The sequence below is a fragment of the Spodoptera frugiperda genome, chromosome 8, assembly GCF_023101765.2.
Source record: "Spodoptera frugiperda isolate SF20-4 chromosome 8, AGI-APGP_CSIRO_Sfru_2.0, whole genome shotgun sequence".
Taxonomy (NCBI): domain Eukaryota; kingdom Metazoa; phylum Arthropoda; class Insecta; order Lepidoptera; family Noctuidae; genus Spodoptera; species Spodoptera frugiperda.
Window position 1 is genome coordinate 1,165,589 of NC_064219.1, and position 23,845 is coordinate 1,189,433.

The 23,845-nt window shown below is 36.6% G+C and overlaps 1 protein-coding gene across 3 annotated transcripts in view; it reads right to left on the bottom strand.

Moving 5' to 3' along the window:
• Positions 1-1,969: 1,969 nt before the first annotated feature.
• LOC118275848 (neurexin-1) overlaps positions 1,970-23,845 on the bottom strand; it is a 179,591-nt gene continuing 157,715 nt past the window's right edge. The window contains exons 11-28 of one of the 3 annotated variants that reach the window (XM_050695468.1): positions 19,911-20,018; positions 17,857-18,049; positions 15,888-16,079; positions 13,419-13,562; positions 12,853-13,067; positions 12,376-12,493; positions 10,135-10,734; positions 9,706-9,906; positions 9,435-9,551; positions 8,924-9,102; positions 8,416-8,587; positions 7,918-8,135; positions 7,381-7,563; positions 7,130-7,236; positions 6,564-6,790; positions 5,897-6,199; positions 5,497-5,642; positions 1,970-5,052 (exon numbers count right to left, since the gene is read on the bottom strand). In XM_050695468.1, coding sequence (XP_050551425.1) covers positions 4,885-5,052; positions 5,497-5,642; positions 5,897-6,199; positions 6,564-6,790; positions 7,130-7,236; positions 7,381-7,563; positions 7,918-8,135; positions 8,416-8,587; positions 8,924-9,102; positions 9,435-9,551; positions 9,706-9,906; positions 10,135-10,734; positions 12,376-12,493; positions 12,853-13,067; positions 13,419-13,562; positions 15,888-16,079; positions 17,857-18,049; positions 19,911-20,018 — 3,591 coding nt within the window. In that variant the 3' untranslated portion in view covers positions 1,970-4,884. Of the gene's footprint in view, positions 5,053-5,496; positions 5,643-5,896; positions 6,200-6,563; positions 6,791-7,129; positions 7,237-7,380; positions 7,564-7,917; positions 8,136-8,415; positions 8,588-8,923; positions 9,103-9,434; positions 9,552-9,705; positions 9,907-10,134; positions 10,735-12,375; positions 12,494-12,852; positions 13,068-13,418; positions 13,563-15,887; positions 16,080-17,856; positions 18,050-19,898; positions 20,019-23,845 lie in introns of all 3 variants that reach the window. The other 2 variants (XM_050695467.1, XM_050695466.1) reach the window with 2 other exon arrangements.

A 23,845-nucleotide genomic window follows, 5' to 3' on the forward strand; every position in this document is an offset into this window, starting at 1 on the left:
GGTTACCAAAAAAGACTTTTTGCATCACTAAGTAATTCCTAACTGTTACAATTACCTGTCTAACGACAATCTCATTGGACAATAAGAAATATATTTCAATACCTAGCGCATTATTCCTCTTTAAAGATGTCATATTTCGTGTGGGAGTAAAATAAGTGCTCTGCTTGAACCTAAGTGATGACCACCTACGAACTGGAATCCTCATAGTTATTTACATAATTGTGATAAGTCCATTGAGAAAAAAGAAATGCTAAATTTGAAATACCTAGTATTTCCATTTTATTTAAATGTTCAGGCGATATATTTTTTGTATAGAGCTAGTAAGACAGATCTGATTTCTCATAGACTCAAATAATACTTTTAAAAGTTAGGTATTCGAAACTTCGGATGATCTCTAGATTATGATAGATCATCCAGATGACCATACAATCTAAAACCTGGAAGGAAACTGATCAAACTGACTTGAATCAAATTTGAAACATTCATGATTTATTAGCTTTGAAAATAAATTTAAATAGAATTAATAAAAGTTTTGAAAACCAAGTTAGTTGCTTGAAATAAAACAAAACCTCTTAGAACTACAAAATTAAACGTCAGACAAAAAAAAACTGTTACAGATTCCTGCCTACAAATACAAAATTTACTCCAAAAGATTGCACCATTAATGGCACCGTATAAGACGAAACAACACAACCATTACAGTAAATAATGCACGAACGATTTCAGCACGCGACGGCTTTTATGGAAATATCACAAGTTCAGAACAATCTTCAATATTTTGTTTAATCGTGACGTGATTGCTTTAATGTATCGCCCCCCTCCATTTCCTCCCAAAGGTGAAGGTTCAAGGTTACGTATTGAACCTTTGATGGTTTATTCCTTTGGAGTATTTTGTTGTTGGTTGTTGGTTTTTTTTATAATTATTTTGTTATTGGGTTTTGATGATGAATACAATTGCTGAGATGGCAGTTTAACAATTGGTATGGCATTCCTATGCGTGGTCCTGAAAAGTTTTTTTTTTAAAAAAAGGAGGTTATTAGTTTGCCCTGTATGTATGTTTGTTTATGCGCGATTATTTCGCATTTGACTGAACCGATTTTGATGCGGTTTTCAGCATAGTATTTCAGCATACACCCGACTTAAAAAATGGTCGAGTCAAAAATTACACAAATCTCTTATCAAGGGCGATTTTTACGATGGTAAAAGCTTATTAATAGGCATTTAGGAAGGTAATATCTGGTATATTCACTTGCTCGATTAAGAGTGATAATTAATTCGTGCTGATGGTAAAAGCTCGTCCGGTTAAACCTACAAAGGAGTCATATATAGTCTAGACTCAAGGTTCAAGGTGAATCGATTTATTTGATAATCTTTTTAAATATATACGTTCATACCGATAAGATCTTTCGGCCCTTTTAGATCCTACTTTGCAGAGTTCATGATTTGTGGTCGAACTTATATCAAAGAGTTTTGCCGAGTTCAAATCTGATTGTGGTAGAAATAAGTGGTCCATATCAATGGGTGATTATGATAAGGAATGGTTGAGTACCAAGCAAGGAGTATCAGATTTGTAAAAAGTATCATTAATCGTCTATTTTTCGGTTTTCCGAAAAATGCGCAGTAGTATCACAGTCTAGAATTCAGTCAGCCTCGTTATATTTTATGATCTTCCTTGGTCGACGGGTTGAAAGTGCGGCTTCGATTGGTGGTGTTAGAAATACATTCACCTCTTTTTCTATGAGATTTGTAGCACAACTGGCAAAAAGGGGGTGTTGAAAAAAAGGAGAGAATATATTTCATATCGTCAATATTGACTATGGGTGGCCAGCGCGCGGTCCTCTTAATGCCCAATGGTCGTAGTTGACGCGCCCGCGCAGGCCAAATGTATACTGCTCGCCGACAGCTAGCCGGGCGGCAACGAGCCCGTTAGGCGCAATAGGTGTTAGAGAAAAATAAAACAACAACACGGTGTAATTTACATAATATATTATTATTTTTAAAAACTGTCGCTTTTACATTGAAACTAAAATTGGTCCGACCGGAATCGTGAGTAACAACATCAGTTAAACATTGTGTAACGAACAAAAAATACTTTACATCGTTTCTCTATAGACACAATTATGACTTATGAAAGTTATTCTGAAAATCACCTGACACGATCGTAATTGTCTACTAGTCGAAATTCTCAGAGTTTGTTCTGTGGATTTAAATACTGTGAGTCGCCAGAATCTTTCCTTGAATAAATGCAATTTTTATTCCTCTATAATATAATTATACTAACGCTTTTTCAAGGTGTGCGTCACTTAAGTGCTTTTCCATTGGCGTTCTTTACCCCCATGGGAGACAGACTTGAGGTTATATATGTACCTATGCTTTTAATTTCAAAACTTGTATTGGTTTTGTATTTTTATTTACTTTCTGTTACGGTACCTGACCTTTACTTACATATATTTTTCTATGGAAGATATACTATCATCTTTTACACTTCTTTTCATATTTGTGTCTATAGAAAACCTCATAATAAATTACGATACAATTACGTCACGGTATAAATGATTAACACACTAAATATTACGACTAAAATTGACAGATAAACAAATTGTTATTCCTTTTACTAACATTTTGTGCCGTAAAACGAGTGTGACATTACACCGTACAGTATCGCTTATAGTTTACAGTATTATATTGAATAACTATTTACAATAAATGCTGCATTTGTGTGCAGAGAACAAACATATGCGATTGGTAGACACCTACTCAATGACAGGAGGGAGGCGATAGTACATTCGATTAAACACCGAATCAAAAGAGATCGTACAAAGTAAACAATCAAAAAACCGTACTGATATGGTCATTCTATCCTATTTTTCTTCTAGAAAGAAAATAATGACGATGATTTAGTTACAAGTGCTATAGATGCCGTCACAATCGCATATCCTCATTCCAAACACTCAAACATTACTTTAAATGCAACTTCGAATACCTAAAACCTGTGCTTTATAACAATCTATATAAATATGTTATTTTTTTCGTCTTATTTTAAAGCTAATTCAAGTTTTATAAGTCGGAAAGAGGAAATCGGGACGGTGGATGTACAAATACACACTAGATGTAAAAATATAAGCAGCTTTTTTTAAAGTTATTTTTCAAGAGGAAATTTGCATGCAATATTTTCAGGAGAGTCAGAAAAGTCTGAAGGCAGCTTAAAATTACTGAAGAAACATTGCCAATTAAATAGACTTTGTTTAATTTTGTTCTTATAGTTTTATTTTACTTAAAGTGCCCATTGTGTTGGAAGAATAGTATTGGGCCAATGTCGGGTCCTTGTGGCACTCCAATACTTATTGCTTGTTGTATTGCATTTATTACCTATTTTATCGCGTATAAAGCTTTTGTTATCTTTTTATGGATTTGATGATTTATTATATTCAATGTAAATGAGCACATTAGGTCTTCCACATCCACAGACTCCTGCTAAAGTGTATCGAACGCTTTCGTAAAATCCATTATCTTTCCATTCTTTCACCAATAACGTTTGTAAACATTCCATTTAACAATTACTTATGTATTTCTCATCATTATATGAATTAATTTGAGAATAAATTGACTGAATATTTTTATAATTTAATTAACTTTCTCACTATAAGTCAATTAGGCCTGAGATCAAATTAATTGAGGGTAACTTGAGCAAATAAATTATTAAGGAAGAAGAAGAGAAGGATTCAATCACCAATGATTTGATTGACAAATGGTTGCAAGTTAGAAACACTTTTACAATAGGTTTTAATAAAGACTCATTGGTGATCAATACAAAGGTGTCCCAAAACAAATACAGAATACTATAAATGGAGGATATGTTACAACTCAGAACATCTATATTCCATACCAAATCTACAAGCTCATACTTGTTACGCATCCTACAATAATATACCTGTTTTCATTTCTACCTCCAAGCGAATTTTGATCTTAAACTCTGATGATTATGATTCCATTTTCTATACTACTCGCCACGCCCCGCCTATTTAAAAATATTGTATAACATCTAATATATATAGGAAAGATTATTGAGAATCGTAAAAGTACTGTAGTCTTCAATTGAACGATATGCTTCAATTTCGTGATGGCAGCTCCAAATATAGCATTTTCATCTTATGTCTTACGCAGTTGTAGATATTAAAGTTTTATAGGACACCATCATTGAATAAATTTCAGAGAGAAGAAGAAGAGAAAGTATTTTCAAGAAGAAAACCCAAAGAAGTATTTTTAAGAGAAGAAGAAAGAATCGGATATTTATTTACCCAATGATGACACCATAATCAACAATTCAATATCTACAATCGATATACAATAGTCTTAGTTTAATTTAAACTATTAAAGGCAATGTAGATAGAAAAGTTAAGTCGCAAATACATGAATAATAGCAATGTACAGGTCAGAAAAGCTAAGGTTTAACAATAAAACATCAGTAACAAAAACAAATCAAACTAACTATACAATAGTAAAATGCAATTCCATATTCTCTAGGTTTTTCTATCAAGACTTATGACACACTAGACAGAAAAAAGATTCGATAGAACATGACATATATGGTAACAGAGGTAGCACAAGATGCCAATGTTCTAGAAATTTCGAATCTGATTAAAGTCTAGTAAGCACAAGCCAACACAATCGCGTCCGTACACACAAGTGACCCATCTATAAACATTATTAATTAATATTTACAAAATACTAAAACACTTGCGTATCAGTCATTATGTCTTATTCTTAAAGCATTAACGCCCAATGTTCCGGCGAGGTTCGATTCGAAGCGTCTAACAACCACTCACTATGTTCTTGATATGTCCGACACACACAAAAGTATAGTTGTCCCTTTCACTCGTGGGTTTACACGTACCACTCTTTGATGCCGTCTCGTTTGACCGGCTGCGTGGGTATGGGCGCCAGCGGGGCGGTGGGCGCCGTGCCGTTCCTGTTCAGGGGCAGAGGCTGCAGGTTCCTCACTGCGCCCCCGGTCGGAGCACTCGATGCTCCACTCTGGTAGCTTGAGTGAGCCTGGTGCACAAACATAATTAGTTTAGTGGTGCAATACAATCGTTTGTCAAGTCACAATTAATAACGAACACTAATGACAAACACAAATCATTACCACAATTTATTGTATCAGTACCCTTAGTACGAGTTTCCTTTACATTAGGCGAAAACGAAATGAGAACGCCTTTGGTGCTTTGATTGGCCGATGGGAGTGAATCAACCAATCAGAGTGCCAAAGACACTCTCATTTCGATCTCAATAAACGTAAAAAAACTCGTACTAAGCCCTCTGAATTTTGATGTAAAATTAATATTGTCCAATCATGATAACCAAAATTAGTTTTAACCAATGTAAGAAAAGGTTTGAAGTAGGTACCGTATAATAAAGTAATGTACCCACCTGTGCTGTTTAGAAAAGACACATTTAAAACTGCATTTATATAGAATGGATTACCCAAAACATTACCTGATTGCCCAAAAGTGCCGCACTGGCTCCTTGCTGGTAGTTCTTATCCTCTGTCACCTTGTACGAGGGGTCGAACTTAAACACGATGTACTTGAGCACTATGATCACTATCAATATTATTGCTATCAGCACCGACGCCACAATACCTGGAAAATTAAACGTTATTGGTATAATATTATAATTCAAGTAACAACATTGGTCGTAATTGGAGCTTTCTCATCAAAACTTTTATTTAAAGTATATAGCTATTCTTGGACATGGATAAAGCTATGAATTATAATTTTTATATCGCGTATCTACTATCCCAAAAACATTGTCACCTTTAGACAAATGTGATTACAAATTCAAAGTATGGTATTGACTATTGACACTGATTGGTTGGTGTGACTTTCATACTTACCAACAATAGTCGCGAAAAACTCCGACTCTGGTGGTACAACCCGATTGTCAGTTGTTTTCGGGTGATACCACTTCGGTGTTACGTCATACCCATTGTATTCTGGATGAACCCTCCCTGGTATTCTATCCTGCTCACTCTCGGTCTCATAAGTAGGCGTCCGTGCTTCTATCTCGTTCTCGCGCCGGTCTTCATATTCTGGTATGTGATTGGTGTCTTCCTCTGTAGTGTGAGTTGGTTCGTCTGGTATGTGTTTGCCTGTTAGTGTAGGTGTGAAGTGGTAACTTGTGCGAGTGTGTGAGTGTTCTGGAGAAAATAGAAAAAGACAATTAGGAATAACTCATATAACCTTTTCATAACAATGTTTCCTAAGTTAAACTGGACTGCCTCAAGTTGCTTGTGATATCTAGTACTCAGATACAATACATTAATTCAGAAAATAATGTAATTTGATCTTCTTCTATACATCAATTCTTCAAGATGGACTCGAAGGCTCTTCCATAATTAAAAACTATTAACACATTGAACGCCGTGGTGGTCACCAGTGACCGACGTTAGCGGAGTATTTACCTTCAACAGTTTTCTATTGGCAGTTAAAGACTTAAGTATAAACACATCTACCTCTATACTGAACACTAAGAACTAATAAAACAAGAATTTTCCTCATTACCATCAGTAGGTGTCGTTCTTCTCTCAGGTGGGGTAGCAGTATCCACAGTACCAGCGTGCATGTTATCATGGTCAGGTAACGTCGGCTGACCAACTGTACTGCCCTTGGTAGTCTCACTGGACCCAGTGGACCCGTCCGTGGACCCTTCCAGAGATTTGTCCACGTGTTCCGTGGACACTATAATGGCTGTCGGTGACGTCATACTGTGGGTGCTGCTTGCACCTGACCTGTGGAGGTAAAATGAAACGATATACATTGACTAATTGAAAACATTTGTTTTTTGTTTTTATTTTTTGTCTGATTATGGAAAAATGCCCAACTAATCACAGAGGGACCCTTCATCATGAGCAGCGTGCGCAGACGCGGCGACGTTGCACAGCCTACTGTAGGCTAGTTCCTCTGTGACTTGACACTAGTAGAGCTTTTCTACATTATTTTACGTGGGTACACTGTGATTTGTCTTTATTTTTCCCCTTTGAAAAGAACATTAGTCCCTTACAATAGCAAATTAGCAATGCAGGTATATTTAACTGTAGTCTAGTTCTTGATTCAATAATAATACTTACGTAGTCATCGGATGATCTGGTTCCGTGATTTCGTCAACGCTGGAGCCGGACCCTTCAATACAATCTTCATCGTCACACGGTTTCATCAACTTTCCGCTTGTGTCACCCTGTAAATGAAAGAAATTATTTAACATTTCTGATTTGTTCTGGTAATTAGCAAAATTTTTGATTTGTAAATGTTCACAATTAACGGTTAATTTTAATTCTTTAAGCAAATATATAATAATATATATAATACTTTAATTTCATACCTTATGTAACCTTGACGGTGGTCGCCTGGTAGAAGGAACATACACAGGGGTGATGAGATCGTCTCCAGACCCTGCATCAGGTAGCACGCAGGCGTCTTCATCATCATCTCTACAGCCGGAGCCAGCTCCAGAATACACCAGCTCGTCTAGTACTCCTGGACCACCGTACCCTGATGGTGGTGTCTGCAACGTAAAATGTTCTTGTTAGTTAGATGTTTTATTTATTTTTTGTTTTGTAGAAATTATTATTGTTACTTCTACCGTTAGACATTTAACATTTACTTTTAGTATTGCCATTTCACAGTTAAAGTTTAAAAACATGTGTTTTTAAACTGGTGAAAATATGGCAGCTTGAATCATTGTCAGTTCCTATACCATTAATGAAAATTTTATAAATTAGGAATCAAACCTTGGCCGGCGAACAGCCTTTAGCCTTCCTCGGTATTCTACTGGCGACTGCTCGGTTAAAGCCACTCACATCTTCACTTTCCACATTTCCAACAAACATTCATAAACCTCCCTAAAACTACGACTTACTTGCTGCATCCGATTGATATCTCTATCAAGTGGTGTGTGAGCTCTCCTAGCGTCTCCCCGTACAGAGACGGCGGGGTCCCCTGCAGCGGCCAGGTCCAACAGCCGGACTCCATCGACGACGGCCCCCGCGATCACTCCGCTGAAGCTGCGAGCGCCGCCAGCACCGCCACCCACGGCGATCGTTGACATGCCGTTGAATATAGTTGATTGTTGACCACCTGCAATTATAAATACTCCATTTTTAGACTTTGCGACTACACCAGGCTTTGCGTAATGTACTGTCTATGAGATAGCGTTATCGTTGGTAGAAAAATCTATTAGTGTAAGAGCGTAGCTTAAGGTGATCATTTGTGTCTAATTTATTTCGATTCCTTATAGCTATGTATCAAATTGTTCTTCCATTATTTCAGTCAAAATCTCAAGAAGTAGCATGCAAGCACTTGTAAAGTGCCAGAAGAAATATAAGGTACTCTTTATTAAAAAAATTCTTCAACATACCTTGAGGATGTCTAATGATGACAGCATAGTTATCCAGTTGCAATGAAGCTCTGCTACCGTTCCTTGTGAAGCGAGCCACGTGGTACGCTCCATCATCGACCCTGGCAGTCTCATCGCCCAATGGATGGTCTCCACCACCGACGTTGTACACCATGAAGAGATTTCCTCGTATCTGAAGGTACAGACAGACAATAGTTAAATATTAAACAGACACACGCTTTAGAAGTGCCACATTTATGATCAGATAATAAAGTTCATAATTAACTAAAATCCATGATACTTTTCTAACTATTTCTACTTTGGCGTACCGTACGTACCAATTATAATAAAATTTTAGAAACTCAGTTGTTTTTATTTCGACATTAATAATTGATGTTCTAAATCAAACAAATAGTTGCCGGTACCACAATGATTACAGAACAGAGAAAAAATATACATATAAAGACTATTGTAATATTCTTTGCTGCACTACTACAACGAAATGGATTCTCCCAACCATGGTACTCACAATCTCCATCTGCATGTAATCCTGTGTGTTCGAAGACTCGATCCTCAGCAGTACAGCATCAGCCTTGCTGGTGACGAAGCCTAGAGCTACCTTGTCAGTCTCCGTGTCTGCTACAGAGTCAGTTGGGAACGTGTAGGTGATGATACCTCGGCCTGGACCGAATTCGTATGCTACGGATTCTGTAAAGTAGACAATGGAAGATATAATTATATGTAAATTTATGCAATGCAACATCAAATACTTCTGTTGACTGGTAGAGAATGCTACACGGCGTTGAGTTCTCTTTATGTACCACTATGTAATTGTATTGTGTATATTAAAGATTAAATAAATAAATACTGATATTTAGTTAAATTTCTTTAAGGCCGACCCCAGAAACATAGTTGGCATAGTGTCAAGAAAAAGAAAGGAGATCAGTGAACGATATAGCAAATCCATATTATTTCATTTATCATATTAATTTCATATTATCCATCAATTACATAATTATCTTTGATGACTTTTCTCTTACCATCGTAACACGTGGGTCCAGTAAACGATGTCAAGTCACAATCGCAAACGTATGTATTCCATTGCTGCACACAAACGCCTTTATTCGCACACGCATTGTGAGTACACTTCGTTGGACCTGCAAACAAAAAACGATCACAATTTTATCATCATTATCATTGTCAGCCAAAAGACGTCCACTGCTGAACAAAGGTCTCTCTGTGGTTACTTTTTTTCCAATTACTCTTATTTCTAACTTTATTATCTGAATACTAAACTTCAATTTCCCTTACCTTCACATCCTGACCCTAAAGAAGAACTAGGAACCACAGCGTCTTCCATCAGCGATGGTGACTCTCCAGGTAAATCAAGACTAGACATGCATCCTTCAAACCCTTGTCTAGACAGTACTCCCACTGGCAAAGCTGTGTACATATCTTTTGGTACTCCACCCACGTATAGCACGCTATCTAGTTCCAGCATTAAGTTCGAACCTGAAAAATAAATAACATAAACATAATTTTTCAAGCCATCTAAAGACTTCTAAAAATCTTTTCAAGTGATCTAAAATGTTTTCATCAAGTTTTGTTTTTCTGAAGTCGAAAGTTATATGAAATGGTTAGCAATTAAGTTTAAAACCAATGATTACAAAAGTTTGGAAAAATTGAGCAGTAATTCTAATCTGTAATATGATGTTTGTTTTACATATAAATAAAACTTACTTGTTGTATGCATTTCTAAGTCATCATCAACCTGCAGCGTATGAATCTTTGGCGTTGGTCGTCGCACTGACACCGTATGCCATCGGTTATCATTCAAGAAGTTCTTCAACTTATCTTTCATCGTCACTACTCCATCACCCAGGTTGAATACACAATGTATATGGCCATTTACCAACTCGACCGCAATGAAATCTTGCTTCTTGCCTCCATTGTAGAAAAGCAAACCATCCATCTCCGTTGTTCGGAAGTAAAAGTCCAAATAAGTATTCGCATATGCCTTCAACAGTGGCAACCCAACGTATGTATGCTTAGATTTGAATGTAACGGACTTGTACACATTCAGCGAATCAGGCTTCACGAACTTGCCAGTGAAAATTAAATTCGACGTATCATAGATATTGTTAGTCTCTTCATTGGTACCAACTCCAAGCGTTTTCGCCATGTCAATGTATCTGATACCGTTAAATACAAACTTCTGCAGATAGCCAACAAAGTTTGGCAGAGTCGACGTCATCTGAATTTCTTCTTCAGGGTGGAAAAGTCCTCCTAAATGTAATGTCGATATCTCTAACGTTGACGCTTTTCCTAAAATCGTCTCAGCTGTAAAACCAACTTATGTTTTAGTATCATGACAAGCAAGACCAAATGCAACACACCTAACCACAACATTGACTGTAAACGAAAAATAAATTAGCAAAGTAAATTCTCATAGAACTTTTATTAGCAGCCATTTTGAAGTTATATACATTTCAGTTCTGCTGTTACGTGATAGACAAGCTTAGAGAGATGTTAATGAGTCAGACAGACGACCAATATCTAGAAGATGCATAGCGACAACATTGTTAAGAACTCTTTGTTACTGAAACACAGATTGATCATCTAGATGCAAATAAACTAGCAGAAGTCATCAGCGTTGTCCTACTACGTTTTAATCATTCAATTGCGACACACATGTCATTAACCGCTACATACGTTCTCAAACATTTATAGATGAGCAAACAGTCATCAGATACTTGTTTAAAGATCATTTAGTATAAAATATTCAATTAAGTATCTCATAACGTAATGTACTCACCGAGTCATCCAACAAACAATTTTGAAACATTATTTTAACACAGATATTTGTAAACGTTGCCCAAACTTTTGTTTGTCTCAAAGGACCAAAAGCCATTTTAGATCTTAATGAACTTGTTCAAGGTGGAGATTAGAATGAAATGGAAGTTGAGCAACGTTTACCAGCTCTAGTAACTACATCAGCACATTCACAAAGGACACTACTAGAAGAAATGAATATAAATGAAGTAAGAAACAATAGCGACCAACAGAAAGGTGATACACAGTGCCAGCTATGAAACAACGTAAAATAAGCAGCTAACTACACTCTAATAGGACGTCTAACAGATATACACTTTTCTGAAGAGTTGGAAAAGTGGCAAAATTTGAATTTGCTTGAACTGAGCCAAGCTAATTCAAATTTGTTCTTAAGTTCTATATTTGGTTTGACTGCGTTGGGACTATCTTTTTTAGATCTTTTAAGGAAAATTACATCATTTAATTCTTGTTTGTTTTTGTTTCATGTGAATATTTTGTGTAATAGAAGAATCAGTTGAAAATATTGTGTACGGTACTTTTAATCACAATTTGTACACCTTGTAGCACCTTGTATCTTTAATAATTTATCTTAATTTAAGCTATAACATTAGACAAGCGTGGTAGGTTAATTGTCTAAACCCCTACCCAAACATCATGACTCTCAACAGAGAAGAGTGGAAGGAGGGTAGGGAGGCCTTTGCCCTGCAGTGGGACGATCATGGCTAAAATCTAATTCTAATCTAAACCTTTATTTAAAGTCCCCTGTATAGCATATTGCGATTTAAAATACCATTAGAATAAGACAAAATAAATTCTAGATTTTTTTCTTTATATTTGGTATAGATTTCTGGATGACTTTATCAGTAATGACATCCCAGCATTTCACCCAAAGAATTGTATTTAGCTTTTATACTTAGAAGTTAGAACAATAAGTCATACAAAATTTTGTCTTTAACGTATTGAAATTACATGATTGTGTAAACACAATGTCTCTGTCCATGTATATGTGTGTTCTGTTTCAATTCAGCATTCATTTGCTTTGAAATCTCCACAACTCTCACCAACGCAGCCAAAGCAAAACCAACCTTGTAGTCGTCTACTTAGGGGTCAAAACAAAAGGTGTGCGGGTGGTGCCCCGTGCATACGTACATAACATACCGCGCACGGGCTGCGCTCCATCCACCTGGAGCTTGAGGTTGGAGGCGCGACGGGAAAACCTCACCGTATGCCATGTGTCATCCGCTACGTTTGTCCCTGCTAGAAGGTTCTGGAAACAGAGTGACGTTGTTTGACATTCAGAAAGGTTTCAGAAATCGAACTGATACATTAATAACTAATACAACTGTTAATTTTATAGGCATGGATTCATGGATATGGTATTAAAGTTAAAGTAACGTAAAACGTGGTAAACCAAAGTTTCAAATGCCACTAGGCTAATTTGTTTTTTTAACTTGTTAATAACCATATTATCTAACCGGGTTCTTATGATTTATTTACACAATTTTCAGCGTTTTTGTTCTCTGTTCAGTCTAAAACCGTTTGGTTTTTATAGTTGTCAGATTAGACTTTACAATATCCATCCCTTATTTCAAGGAAACCATAATTATCAAAAACACTAATACCAACCTTTTCCCTATCCCCAAGTCTGACACTGGCTCTGACTCTCCCAGCAGCCACAGCGAGCTCGATCCTATCAGCAGAATGTTCAGAAGCCGTCCGGAGTAGGAGACCAGCTCTGCTGGTGCGGAACCGAAGCAATAGTTCCTCAGTTTGCGTTATATGTTCAGGACCTAACGCCGCTGTGAGGTGTTGGCTGCCGTTCAGGTAGATAGTTGGTGTTTCTGGAACATTGTGATGAAATAGTTTTATTAAGTGTAGTCGTGAATTTTAATGCCATGACTGCTTCGTTGATTCAGACCTTGATAAAATTACTGTTATTGCTCAGTATCAGATCTTCATTGTTAGGTTTTTTTTAATTTTCTAAATATTCAATAGATGCGCATGTCAAGGTCTGGAATACTATTTAATAATATAATATAATTTATTTAATATGGCATTAAAGCCCAATGGTTGTTACCTCAATGTTTGGTAATAGCAGTTGATGGTAATATCAGATGTTTGGTATTCATGGGAGTCATTAACAAAAACATCCTATAAAAGCTAAAGACAACATCTCATATTTGAACACCTACCTCGTCCACAAGTAGGTCCTCCATAGCTAGTCATGGAACAATCACACAGCGGTCGGTTCCAGCCCTCGGAACAGGGAGCTCCATGCTGGCATGGTGAGCTGACGCATTGCTTCATCAGGACATGGCATGCTGGTCGGACTGATGCTGTGGAGAACAAAAACAATTACAAAACATTATGAATAGGTTAAAATAATTATGAATAGGTTTTCTAATATGGAATGCCTTGTGCTTATTTGTAAACTCACAATTTCTGCTCCACTGCTGTCCACAACCTACCCCCTCCCAGGTTATGTTCTAATAAGGAACGACCGCATGGTTAAAAGAGGGGGTGGTGTAGGTATTTATCTCCATCATCACATGATTATCACAATTTTGGATCACGTCCTGCCAGCTATAACCCACATTATAAATTTTTCCCTCTATTCCGGTACCTTCCCATCCCTATGGCGTAATGCCTTTGTTCGTCCTCTCCCGAAAGTCTCTGCTCCTACTATACCCTCTCATTTCCGACCTATTTCAATACTCCCTTTCCTATCCAAAGTCCTTGAAGCCTGTGTCCACAAACAACTTTCTAAGTACATTTACTGTAATGGACTCATCAGCCCTCTCCAATCTGGATTCAGGCCGGGACACAGTACTGTTTCTGCCCTCCTCAAAGTGACTGGCGATATTAGAACTGGCCTGGAGGACACTAAGGCCACGGTTCTGGTTTTGGTAGATTTCTCTAACGCCTTCAATATGGTCAGTCACGATATCCTTTTAGCCATCCTATCCCATCTTGCGATCTCTGGCAAATCTCTTGAATGGTTCTCTTCCTATCTTCAGGAGCGTCAGCAGTCGATCAAGCTGGATGAGACTTCATCTAGCTGGTGCGAATTAAAAACTGGCGTTCCTCAAGGCGGCATTCTATCTCCTCTTTTATTTTCCGTCTTCATCAATCTCATTACTTCCGAACTTCAGTGTGCGTACCATCTATACGCTGATGACTTGCAACTTTATTGTCAGGCTGGCGTTGACGGTTTGTCTGATGCCATCTGGAAGGTCAACGGTGACTTGGCAGCCATAAAGAATTGGTCTGAGAGGTTGGGCATAGCGGTGAATCCACTGAAATGCCAAGCCATAATCCTGGGAAGCACCCGTACGCTGAGCGGGATTGACAGGGCCAACCTACCGGCTGTATCCTTTAACGATGTGGCTATCCCTTTGAGTAGTGAGGTTAAGGACTTGGGGCTGTGCATTGACACAAATTTGAAGTGGCATGCACAGGTCGCTCACGTATGCAAAAGGGTCACCGGATCACTACGGGTGCTTTACAGACTAAAGAATTTGCTTCCTTCCGCTACGAAAGCTATGCTGGTGCAGGCCTTGGTTTTTCCTATTATCGATTATGCTGATGTTTGTTACTACGACCTGAATGCAGATCTCCTCAATAAACTTGACCGACTTCTGAATAACTGCATTCGATTCGTATTCAACCTGCGTAAATATGATCATATTTCTGCACATAGGTTGCAATTAAAGTGGTTGCCCATTCGCCAGCGCAGGGAGCAAAGGGCGCTGACCACTCTATTCTCCTTTCTCAATACTCCTTCTTCACCTAGTTATCTATCCCCCCATTTCCAGTACATCTGCGCAAACCACAATAAACAACTCCGTTCGTCACATAATCGTCTTCTCCAATGTCCCACTCATCGCACTGACTTTCTCCATTCTTCCTTTTTCGTGCAAGGCATTTTTCTGTGGAATGCGCTCCCCCGGGATATCAGGATGGTGTCAAGTCGTTTAACATTTAAGAGGAAGATTCGCGAGCTTTTGCTAAAGAGGTTGGCTGATTCATCACACTGACTATTCTCTATATGTAGTATGTGTTATTTATGAGTATATATATATTTATATAATATGTATCTATATAATATATATAATATATATATATGTACTGGTATGTATTATTGTGTATATGTCAGAAATATATGTTATCATTTCCCATCGTAATGGTCTATCATGTTCCATGCACCCGCCTGTTATGTTCTCTGCACCACCCAAGGGTCAGACAGGTAGAAAATGCCAACGGCATTATGTCCGCCCATGTACCTACTTGTGCATAAAGCTTTTTAAATAAATAAAAAATAAATTTTACAAAATTAATGCCTTTACTCCGAGTCTTACGCCCGAATACTGAAATGCTACTCAATTTTAAGTTGTACTTAAATATCGTGCTATCTTTGTCATTTTATAAAGAATTCATAGGGACAGAACTAGTTTTGAGAGCGTTTTAAAATTGAGTAGCGTTTTAGTATTCGGACATTAGTTACCGATCTTTTGCTTACTCATCAATTGATCTATGGCATAGATCAGATAAGACTGACTGAAGCATAGATTCTATGCTTACAGTGAAGCTTATCTAAAAACGCTCCTTCGTACACAAAAATCACGTTCTTTTCTTAATTATATTAATTTCCATCAACTTACCAGAATCTTGTTGCCGGGCATAAGCAGTCAAATCCTGAGGCTTTCCGTTCAGCACCAGGTCACGAATGCAGCCCACGAACCCTTGCCTCAAAGCTGCTGTCCACAACGCTGGTGGCGTTCTGGATGCTGAGTACTCCGAACCAAGTCCACCGACATATAGCGGTCCATCCAGTTCCAACTGGTTTGATTCTCCTGAAATCATTCATGAGGTTGGTATTAAGTAAAGAATAAAGTAACGTTGCTACTATTATTATTTTGTTCTCAAAGTTCAGACTATGTCCTTTGATTAGTCATACACTATATCATTGACAACCACAATCCAACTTATTAGGTACGGTATATGTATAAAATTTACTTTCTAATATTTTAAAACTTGAAATGTATATGGCAAGGGCATGGACCAAGAGTCAGTGGATAACTAATATAAATAGAATAAAAAAAGTCGAAGCTTGGTTGTCACCAACATATAACATACACCAGGACTGTCGTGCTCGCCTTCGAAAATCGAGCTCGCTCCTAGCCTATTTATTAGCTTAGCGTCAAACTATCAATACGTTTAATCTATCTATTTTATTTATCGGTTCAATTTCTCTTCTGGCCTCATATATTCATTTCACTACACAATTTTCTCCAAAACATTCCCATGGGATCTAATCTCAGAACTACCACATCCATAATTATTACATCGGTCTGCATTATCATATAGATAGATAATCCTATACCTAATTAATTATTCACATCGCTCTAATTATGTCCTAAATTATATGAAGATAATTGACAATGCTTTATCGAGAGTATTAATTTTCATATATAACGTCACGCCACTAATCCCCGAAGGGGTAGGCAGAGGTGCACACTGCATATTATGGCACATAATGCCAATGTACACCCACATTTCACAATTTATGTTGTAAGTCCCATGTAATAGGTTGTGAGCCTATTGCCATATACCGGGCACATTTCCAGACTCCGTGCTACCACTGAAAAAATTTCGAAAATCCGAAAATAGCCCAGTAATACTTCACCCGACTCGGGAATCGAACCTGAGACCTCTTGCCCAGTCGCACTTGTAACCAGTCGGCCAACGAGGCAGTCAAATTAATTTTCATGATGTGCATAAACTGACGTCACTCTATGGCAATTACGTTGAAGCTATCAACGTGAGATAAAATTGTGATGGCGCCTGACATAGGCGGGGAGGCCATGTTGGAGCGAGTTAATGTCGATGTGTGTCAAATTGATTGGAGTTGTGACGTCATCAAGCTTATTAATAAAATCAGCTTGAGTGATTTCCTACACTTCTACACGTATAGTATTAAGAGTTTTAAATGGAAGATGAATTTATATTGTCAATATATTATTAAACGCCCATGTCCCATGGGTTACGCAGAATAGTAATTCCCATAATCTTATCTTACTTTATTTTACTTTTTCCTCGTGTGTAAGTACATTTAGGCACATACACGTGGCTTTAATATACCTCTGTATAACTCTGTTCTTCTTCAAATACCATTAACACTAATATTAATGATATTATTATGTACAATTGTACCTTGTTCTAATTGCATCCACGTGTCGATAGTAGTACGTAAATTAAACACGTGTATAACATAGGACTCGTCCTTAATTAAAGTAACATTGAATGAGACGTCATTCACTTTTACACGTCATTATTTCAAATTTAGCTAAATGAGGCCTATGATGTCTGTAATTCTGTACCCTTAGTACGAGTTTACTTTACGTTTAACGATATCGAAGCGAGAGCGACTTCAGTGCTCTGATAGGTTGGTTTATTCGAGCCGCCCAATCAGAGCCCATTCTATTCGATTCGATCGACAATCGACTCATCTTTAACTAAAGATACATTAAATGAAACATCATTCACATTTACACGTCAATATTTTAAACTTAGCTATATGAGGCCTATCATAAGTCTGTGATTCTGATTCACAATCAGAAAGAATCTTACCAGGTGTTTTAAATTCAGCATTAGCTCCATCCACCGTAACTCTTCCATCTCTACCACTTCTCCTGAGAAGGAAGTCATGCCAATGGGAGTCATCAACTCTTCTCCTGGATGCCCTGACCCTCACTCCACCAGACCCAAGATCAATGTGCACGTATATGTAACCGTTGAGAATTTCCACAGCGAAGAGATCAGCCTGGAATGATGACAGTGGTAATGATGTACAGGATTTTGGTAAATTTGAAGATTTGAAGTCCACAACACATCACAACATCGATGTGGAGGAAGTGCTGTTCACAATAGACGACATCCATAATATAGTTTCTGACGTGTATAATACAAAAGCCATTGTATTAAACAATAGTCATAAAACACACATAAATTATATTTTTAAATATCTGTTAGTGTCTAACTGGGCTTTCATACCAACACTATCGTAGCTTTGTGTCAGTTAATTAGCTTTCTAATAGTAAAAAAGTAATTCCAGGTGCATCATTCGTTTACACAAAAGTAAATATTAATTGGATACAAACTAGACTAGAATAAACATACTTAGTAATAATGTGTACTTAGATAATTATCATAACTAAACTAATATACTAAACTACAATAATGATATACTACATGAATATGTAATTATGAAAATAAAATACACAAATACAATACTTAAACTGAATCCATTACTAAACGATTGAATAAAGGGAAAACGTGACTAGAATACAAAGAAGCCAGGCCTTTATCAAATACAAAATATCGTTATAACAACAGAAATCAATAAAAACGTCTCTTATACAAATACAAATAAAAAACGGTTACGTCTGACTGCACGTAATACATGCAAACCAGTCGCAAACTACTTGAATACTAATACACGGGACCAGACATGCAAATCCAACTAAATTTGTACCAACTATCCCGCACTAAGTAAGTTTATATTCAATCTAGACTTATTGAAAATATCCAGTTAGAAAGACAAGCAAAATTAATTCAAATATTATCTAACCAAGATTATTTCGCTCAAGCCAGAAAAGCTATTCAAATCAAATTCAAAAGTGGTTCTACGGACGAAATGGTGCGAATTTGTGTAGGTATTAATAAAGCCCTTACTACAAACGTCTGTACGTCCGTTGGTCCCAGGATATTGCCTAGCGTCAACCAAAACCAAAAATTCGAACACCAATTGGAAAAAAAACAAGGTTTTTCGTTCGTCCAAAATTGTTACTCGTAGAAGCATTTCGTGTTGTGCTGGGGAGTCAATTTGTGCTTTGGATACTACAGTGCGTACCAGGTTACAGACAGATAAACATAAAAAATCACATCATCAAAGTGGGTGAAACTTTATAAGGTACCATACACAAATTCCCCTATATCTGTGTTCTTAATTTCTTTATCTCTTTCAACTTGGTCCTACCATGCAGCACCTCAATGGATAACGATGATTTCATTTAATTAAACATTTCCACTGATTTAATCAAATTTCTATTATAAGTTGTCAGTTCATATTATATGGAACGATTCAATAAAAGGGACTTCTTAATTCCCCATCATGAATTTTGGTCGCCATTATTAAATTTGGAGATTTGCGTATCCATTGAGGTCGGTGGGGTCTCGCAAGTCACTTATTTGATTTAAATACTGTTTGAAATTAAAACTTTTTGACATTCATGAGTTTGATGTCGTTGTTGAGTTTAGAAACTATTTCGATCAAAAGTTAAGGAAGGGAATATAAAGCTAACCACATTTTAATTTAACTAAAATTCAACTCTGTTTTCTGGAACGTGTAAGCCTAAAATTGGATAAATTTGAATAAACACAAAGGAACCAAAGTAATCGAACTAACTGAAATATTTCAATAGCAATTTCATCATAATCATCTTCAATTTGAATAAGGAACAAGTTCTCAGTCAGCGGAACATAACAATAGACAATAAATGCGACACCCCACAAAGCGTCTCCTCGATGATCATGGTCGTGATTGACTTCTCAATGATGATGATAGTAATCTCTTAAGTGATTGGTCTAACCCCAAAAGCTCCACCCCTTACCGTGCAACCTACCCTTGGTGGCTTGGCGCCCATATTGAAGAGAACCAGTCCGTTCGGTTCGTTCGTACGAAACTTGAAAGATATCGTCCCCGTCTTCACCGCTTCCCATTTCGGCAAAATCTGTGAAACAAAAAGATAACATTGTATCAACTTCAATCAAATTTTCCAATAGGTCAGAAACAATATTTACCTTTTCGGAAACACTGAACACAGAAATGAAAATACTTTTTACGATTTTATTTATTTAACTTCTATCGTAATACTTAATGTTGGCTTTTGAAATTAGTTCAAAGTTATTCAGCGAGGCGGTCTTGAAAAAGCAATAGCCGAAGTTTCACAAAAATAATATTTGTTAAATGAAAATCGTTGATCCGTAGCTAAAGGCGGCTAGTACAGAGGTTTGCTTATTTATTTGTTAAAGCGAAAATCCCAAAAATATTACACAAAGGTTTTTCGGACCTTGATTGTGAGAACACTTAGTGTTATTAGACATTGAACACAAAATATATTCAGGGTTACTTAGGCCCTGATTAAGTAATGTACCAAGTTATGCGCGCTTTTGAGCGAAGGCTTGAAATTCTCCGAGCGTTCGGCGTTCATTCGAATGTTTAACATTATCAGCCGCCGGCGGAATCTCGTTAGTGACGTCAGAAACGTCTAAGCTGATAGATTCAAACATTTTTGATCATCGTTGAGTAACTACATATTTCACTATGTGCTTATAATATTAATATAAAGCAGTACTTCTGGACACGGCGCGTATTGTTCGGAAATTCCTCTCTCTTGAGCCCTGGCCTTAGCTTAAATTTCTCCCGTTACTGGTAAGCTACTGCTTTTTATATCTTTTATGTTTTTTTTATAATTAAATATTTAAAATGCAATTAGAAATAAATAGAGAATTAATAAAAATATTTTATTACCCAATGTTTAGTAGAAGGGCCCTATTAATTATGAAATTAATTTCAAATAAAATAAATGATTTCTAAATCACTCTACTTTAAGTTAACAACAACTAAATGTAATTCAAAGCTGAACAAACAATCACGCATCAATCTGTGTACATGTGAAATCAATAACATATCAGGAGTAAGCATCATTTTGAACCAATATAACTAGACCTCTCGATTTGAGGCAAATGTAAAGGCTATGGAGCTTACAGGGAATGGATACCTTGATATGCCGTCGTATTAGTTGGTGAATTATTGAGCACCCAATGAAACTGTGGGTAGAATCAATATATTTATAGGTTAAGTATGGGCAGATTCGTATGTAAGTGGGTATTGTTTGTACCAGTGGTTCGTATTTAGGTGTCAATGTGACCTCCATTGTTCATTCGTGAGTCTTAATAAAGGGTTAAAATAGAGGTAAAGTTAGAGATTTGTTGAGTTTTTATTTGTGTTGTAGACTATATATTATTTTACTGATTTCCACATGGCTGTTATCAAAGTCAAAATTATTTATTTCAAATAGACCGGGAATGCACTTTTGAACGTCAAAGCAAATAAAATAATATTAAAAACGTCTGTCTGTCGGTCAGTCCTCTAGTAAAGCTATTTGCTTGATCCAACGAGCAAGAAACTCCTTAACTATCTTATAGTTGGTACTTTATCAGGTTCTGAAAGATGTCCAGAATCATCTGCTGTATAAGAGTAACAACAAAACACCTACCCTTAATGATTAATTACTACTGTTAGAAAAAAACATTGAAGTTCATGAGGCAGACAATAAATAAACCATACACGTGTTCAGCATTAAAATAATTAGATACAAACCAAATGAACTACCATAATATCCATATAACAATATTCATAAAAAATTATTCAATGTTCCTATACAACCGTTATTTGAATGTACCATCAAAACTAGATAAATAGATGATGATAAAACACCAACATAAAATGGACTCTCATAAAATAAAGATCCTAAATAACAAGAGGTCAGATAGTAATGGACCATCATCAGTTCGCATTAGTAAAATCGATAAAGTTAGTACTAAAATAGGGAATGGTGAAATTATACGCAACGAGGGAACTATGGTAATGATAACAGATGTTAAATACTGTATAGATGCTAGTATGTTAATTAGTGGTACTATTCTAGCTAGTGTGCAAAGCAAACCATTTGCTGTAATAACAGTTGCTAATCATGAAATGAAAATTAATGAAGACGAAATGAACGGTGAAATGAATTTAGTTGAAACATCATGTAAATACCCAGAGTTTTTTTTTTATGGAGCAGATTTTTCCGGTACAGCCATTAAATAAAACAATCCAAATGGAAATTTTTAATTCGAAGAACAATTTAAAAATAAATTCTTCCTTGAACATACAGAAACGCGCAATCAATAGCTTGGCGACATCAATTCATTCTACGAATATGAAAAACAACGCTCATTAAATAAGTTTCTGAGAACGACCCTTGAAATAAACAAACAATACCACGAACTATGGACGAGCTTGGACAATTAATGCCGAAGGTTGCCGAACGAATACGAATTTACACGAACCTTAGGAAGGTCATGGGTCGTGGAAAAGCATGGAGATCCTGAGTACGATAAAATTGGCTCCGACTGATGTGGACGTCATTTATTAATGGCTGTTGGAAAATTACATTTGTCATCAATTTTATTTATGTCGTTTGATGAAACAACAAGGTGCAGATTATTGGGGTCGTTCTGGTCGTTCATCAACGATGGAACCATTTTTTTATGTGTTCCAATCAATTTCAAAACAGTTTTTATTGAGTCATCAGTGGTGTGAATAGTATGTACTTTCGAGTCATCAAGTCTGCGACTGTTGAGGTTATTGGCTTCTAATTTTATTAACTTCTAAGAATTTGTTACTATTATTAAAAGATGTTTCTTTTTTCCGGGACAATTAACGTCTTCCAGGAAAAGTTGATCACAATTCTAAAACATTTTCGTCGACTATTATAAAGTGAAAAGGTTTTTATTTATTAGGACACGCCCACCACAACCTTCCATACTGCTGCAACTCCTGTAAGCCAGATTCTACAGTAGATACAACCATGAAAACATCAGAACACTGAAGTCCCGCGCGACTCAGGGAAATGAATGAGCGTCTTGGATCCCGCAACGAAATAAATCAGAGAGAAGGTTAAACTAATTACCTCTATAGAAACAAACTAGACTAAACTACGTCATAAACCGCCATCATAAAATCACTAAGATACGTTCAAACTTAATCTGACTCAAACGATTTAATATTGCTTTGCTTTCAATCTCACACATCAATGCATGCTCCAATAAATTCCAACTGACTCAGTAAAACCCAGTATGACTGTGAGGATATTGGAAAAGAATTATCAGTAATATCACATTAAAAATTCACTATTTGCTTCTCATCAGAATTACAAATAGTAGAGGAATGAAGGCAATGAATGAACTCATAAAATGATGTTCGGAAAAGCGAGAGCTTTTAAAACTATTTCTGCGTTTCTTTGTAACCTACATTCCCTGAATTCTGGAAATATTTCAGCCTAGGGTATAACATTTTCATGTAGGTAACTAAAATAGCCAGTAATTACCCTTCATGTAATCCGGTAAAAGCAGGCTTTAGTGGAAATCTACAAGGATTAGTGTCAGGTAAACCCGTTGTGGCGTTGAAGTTTGGACTTTAATGTTTTCTGCGTATGTTTCATAATGTTTTTAAAGTTATATTTTGATAGTCATTTTATTTGGTAGCCAGTAAAAGTTGTAAAGTCTAAATGGTTTTTTTTTTATCTTCCAAAACTATCACGGTTTTACGGAAACCTTTCATTATATCCATAATAATATGTCAAAAAATTAGAACCTACATTTATAGCATACTAAACCTTTCCCACCTTTTCACTCACTCGCCTAAGCCGAAGTATTAAATACCTCTATACCCAGTCGTTATGAATCACGTGGCAACCAAAAATCGAAACATAAGGACCGGCCAAGTACC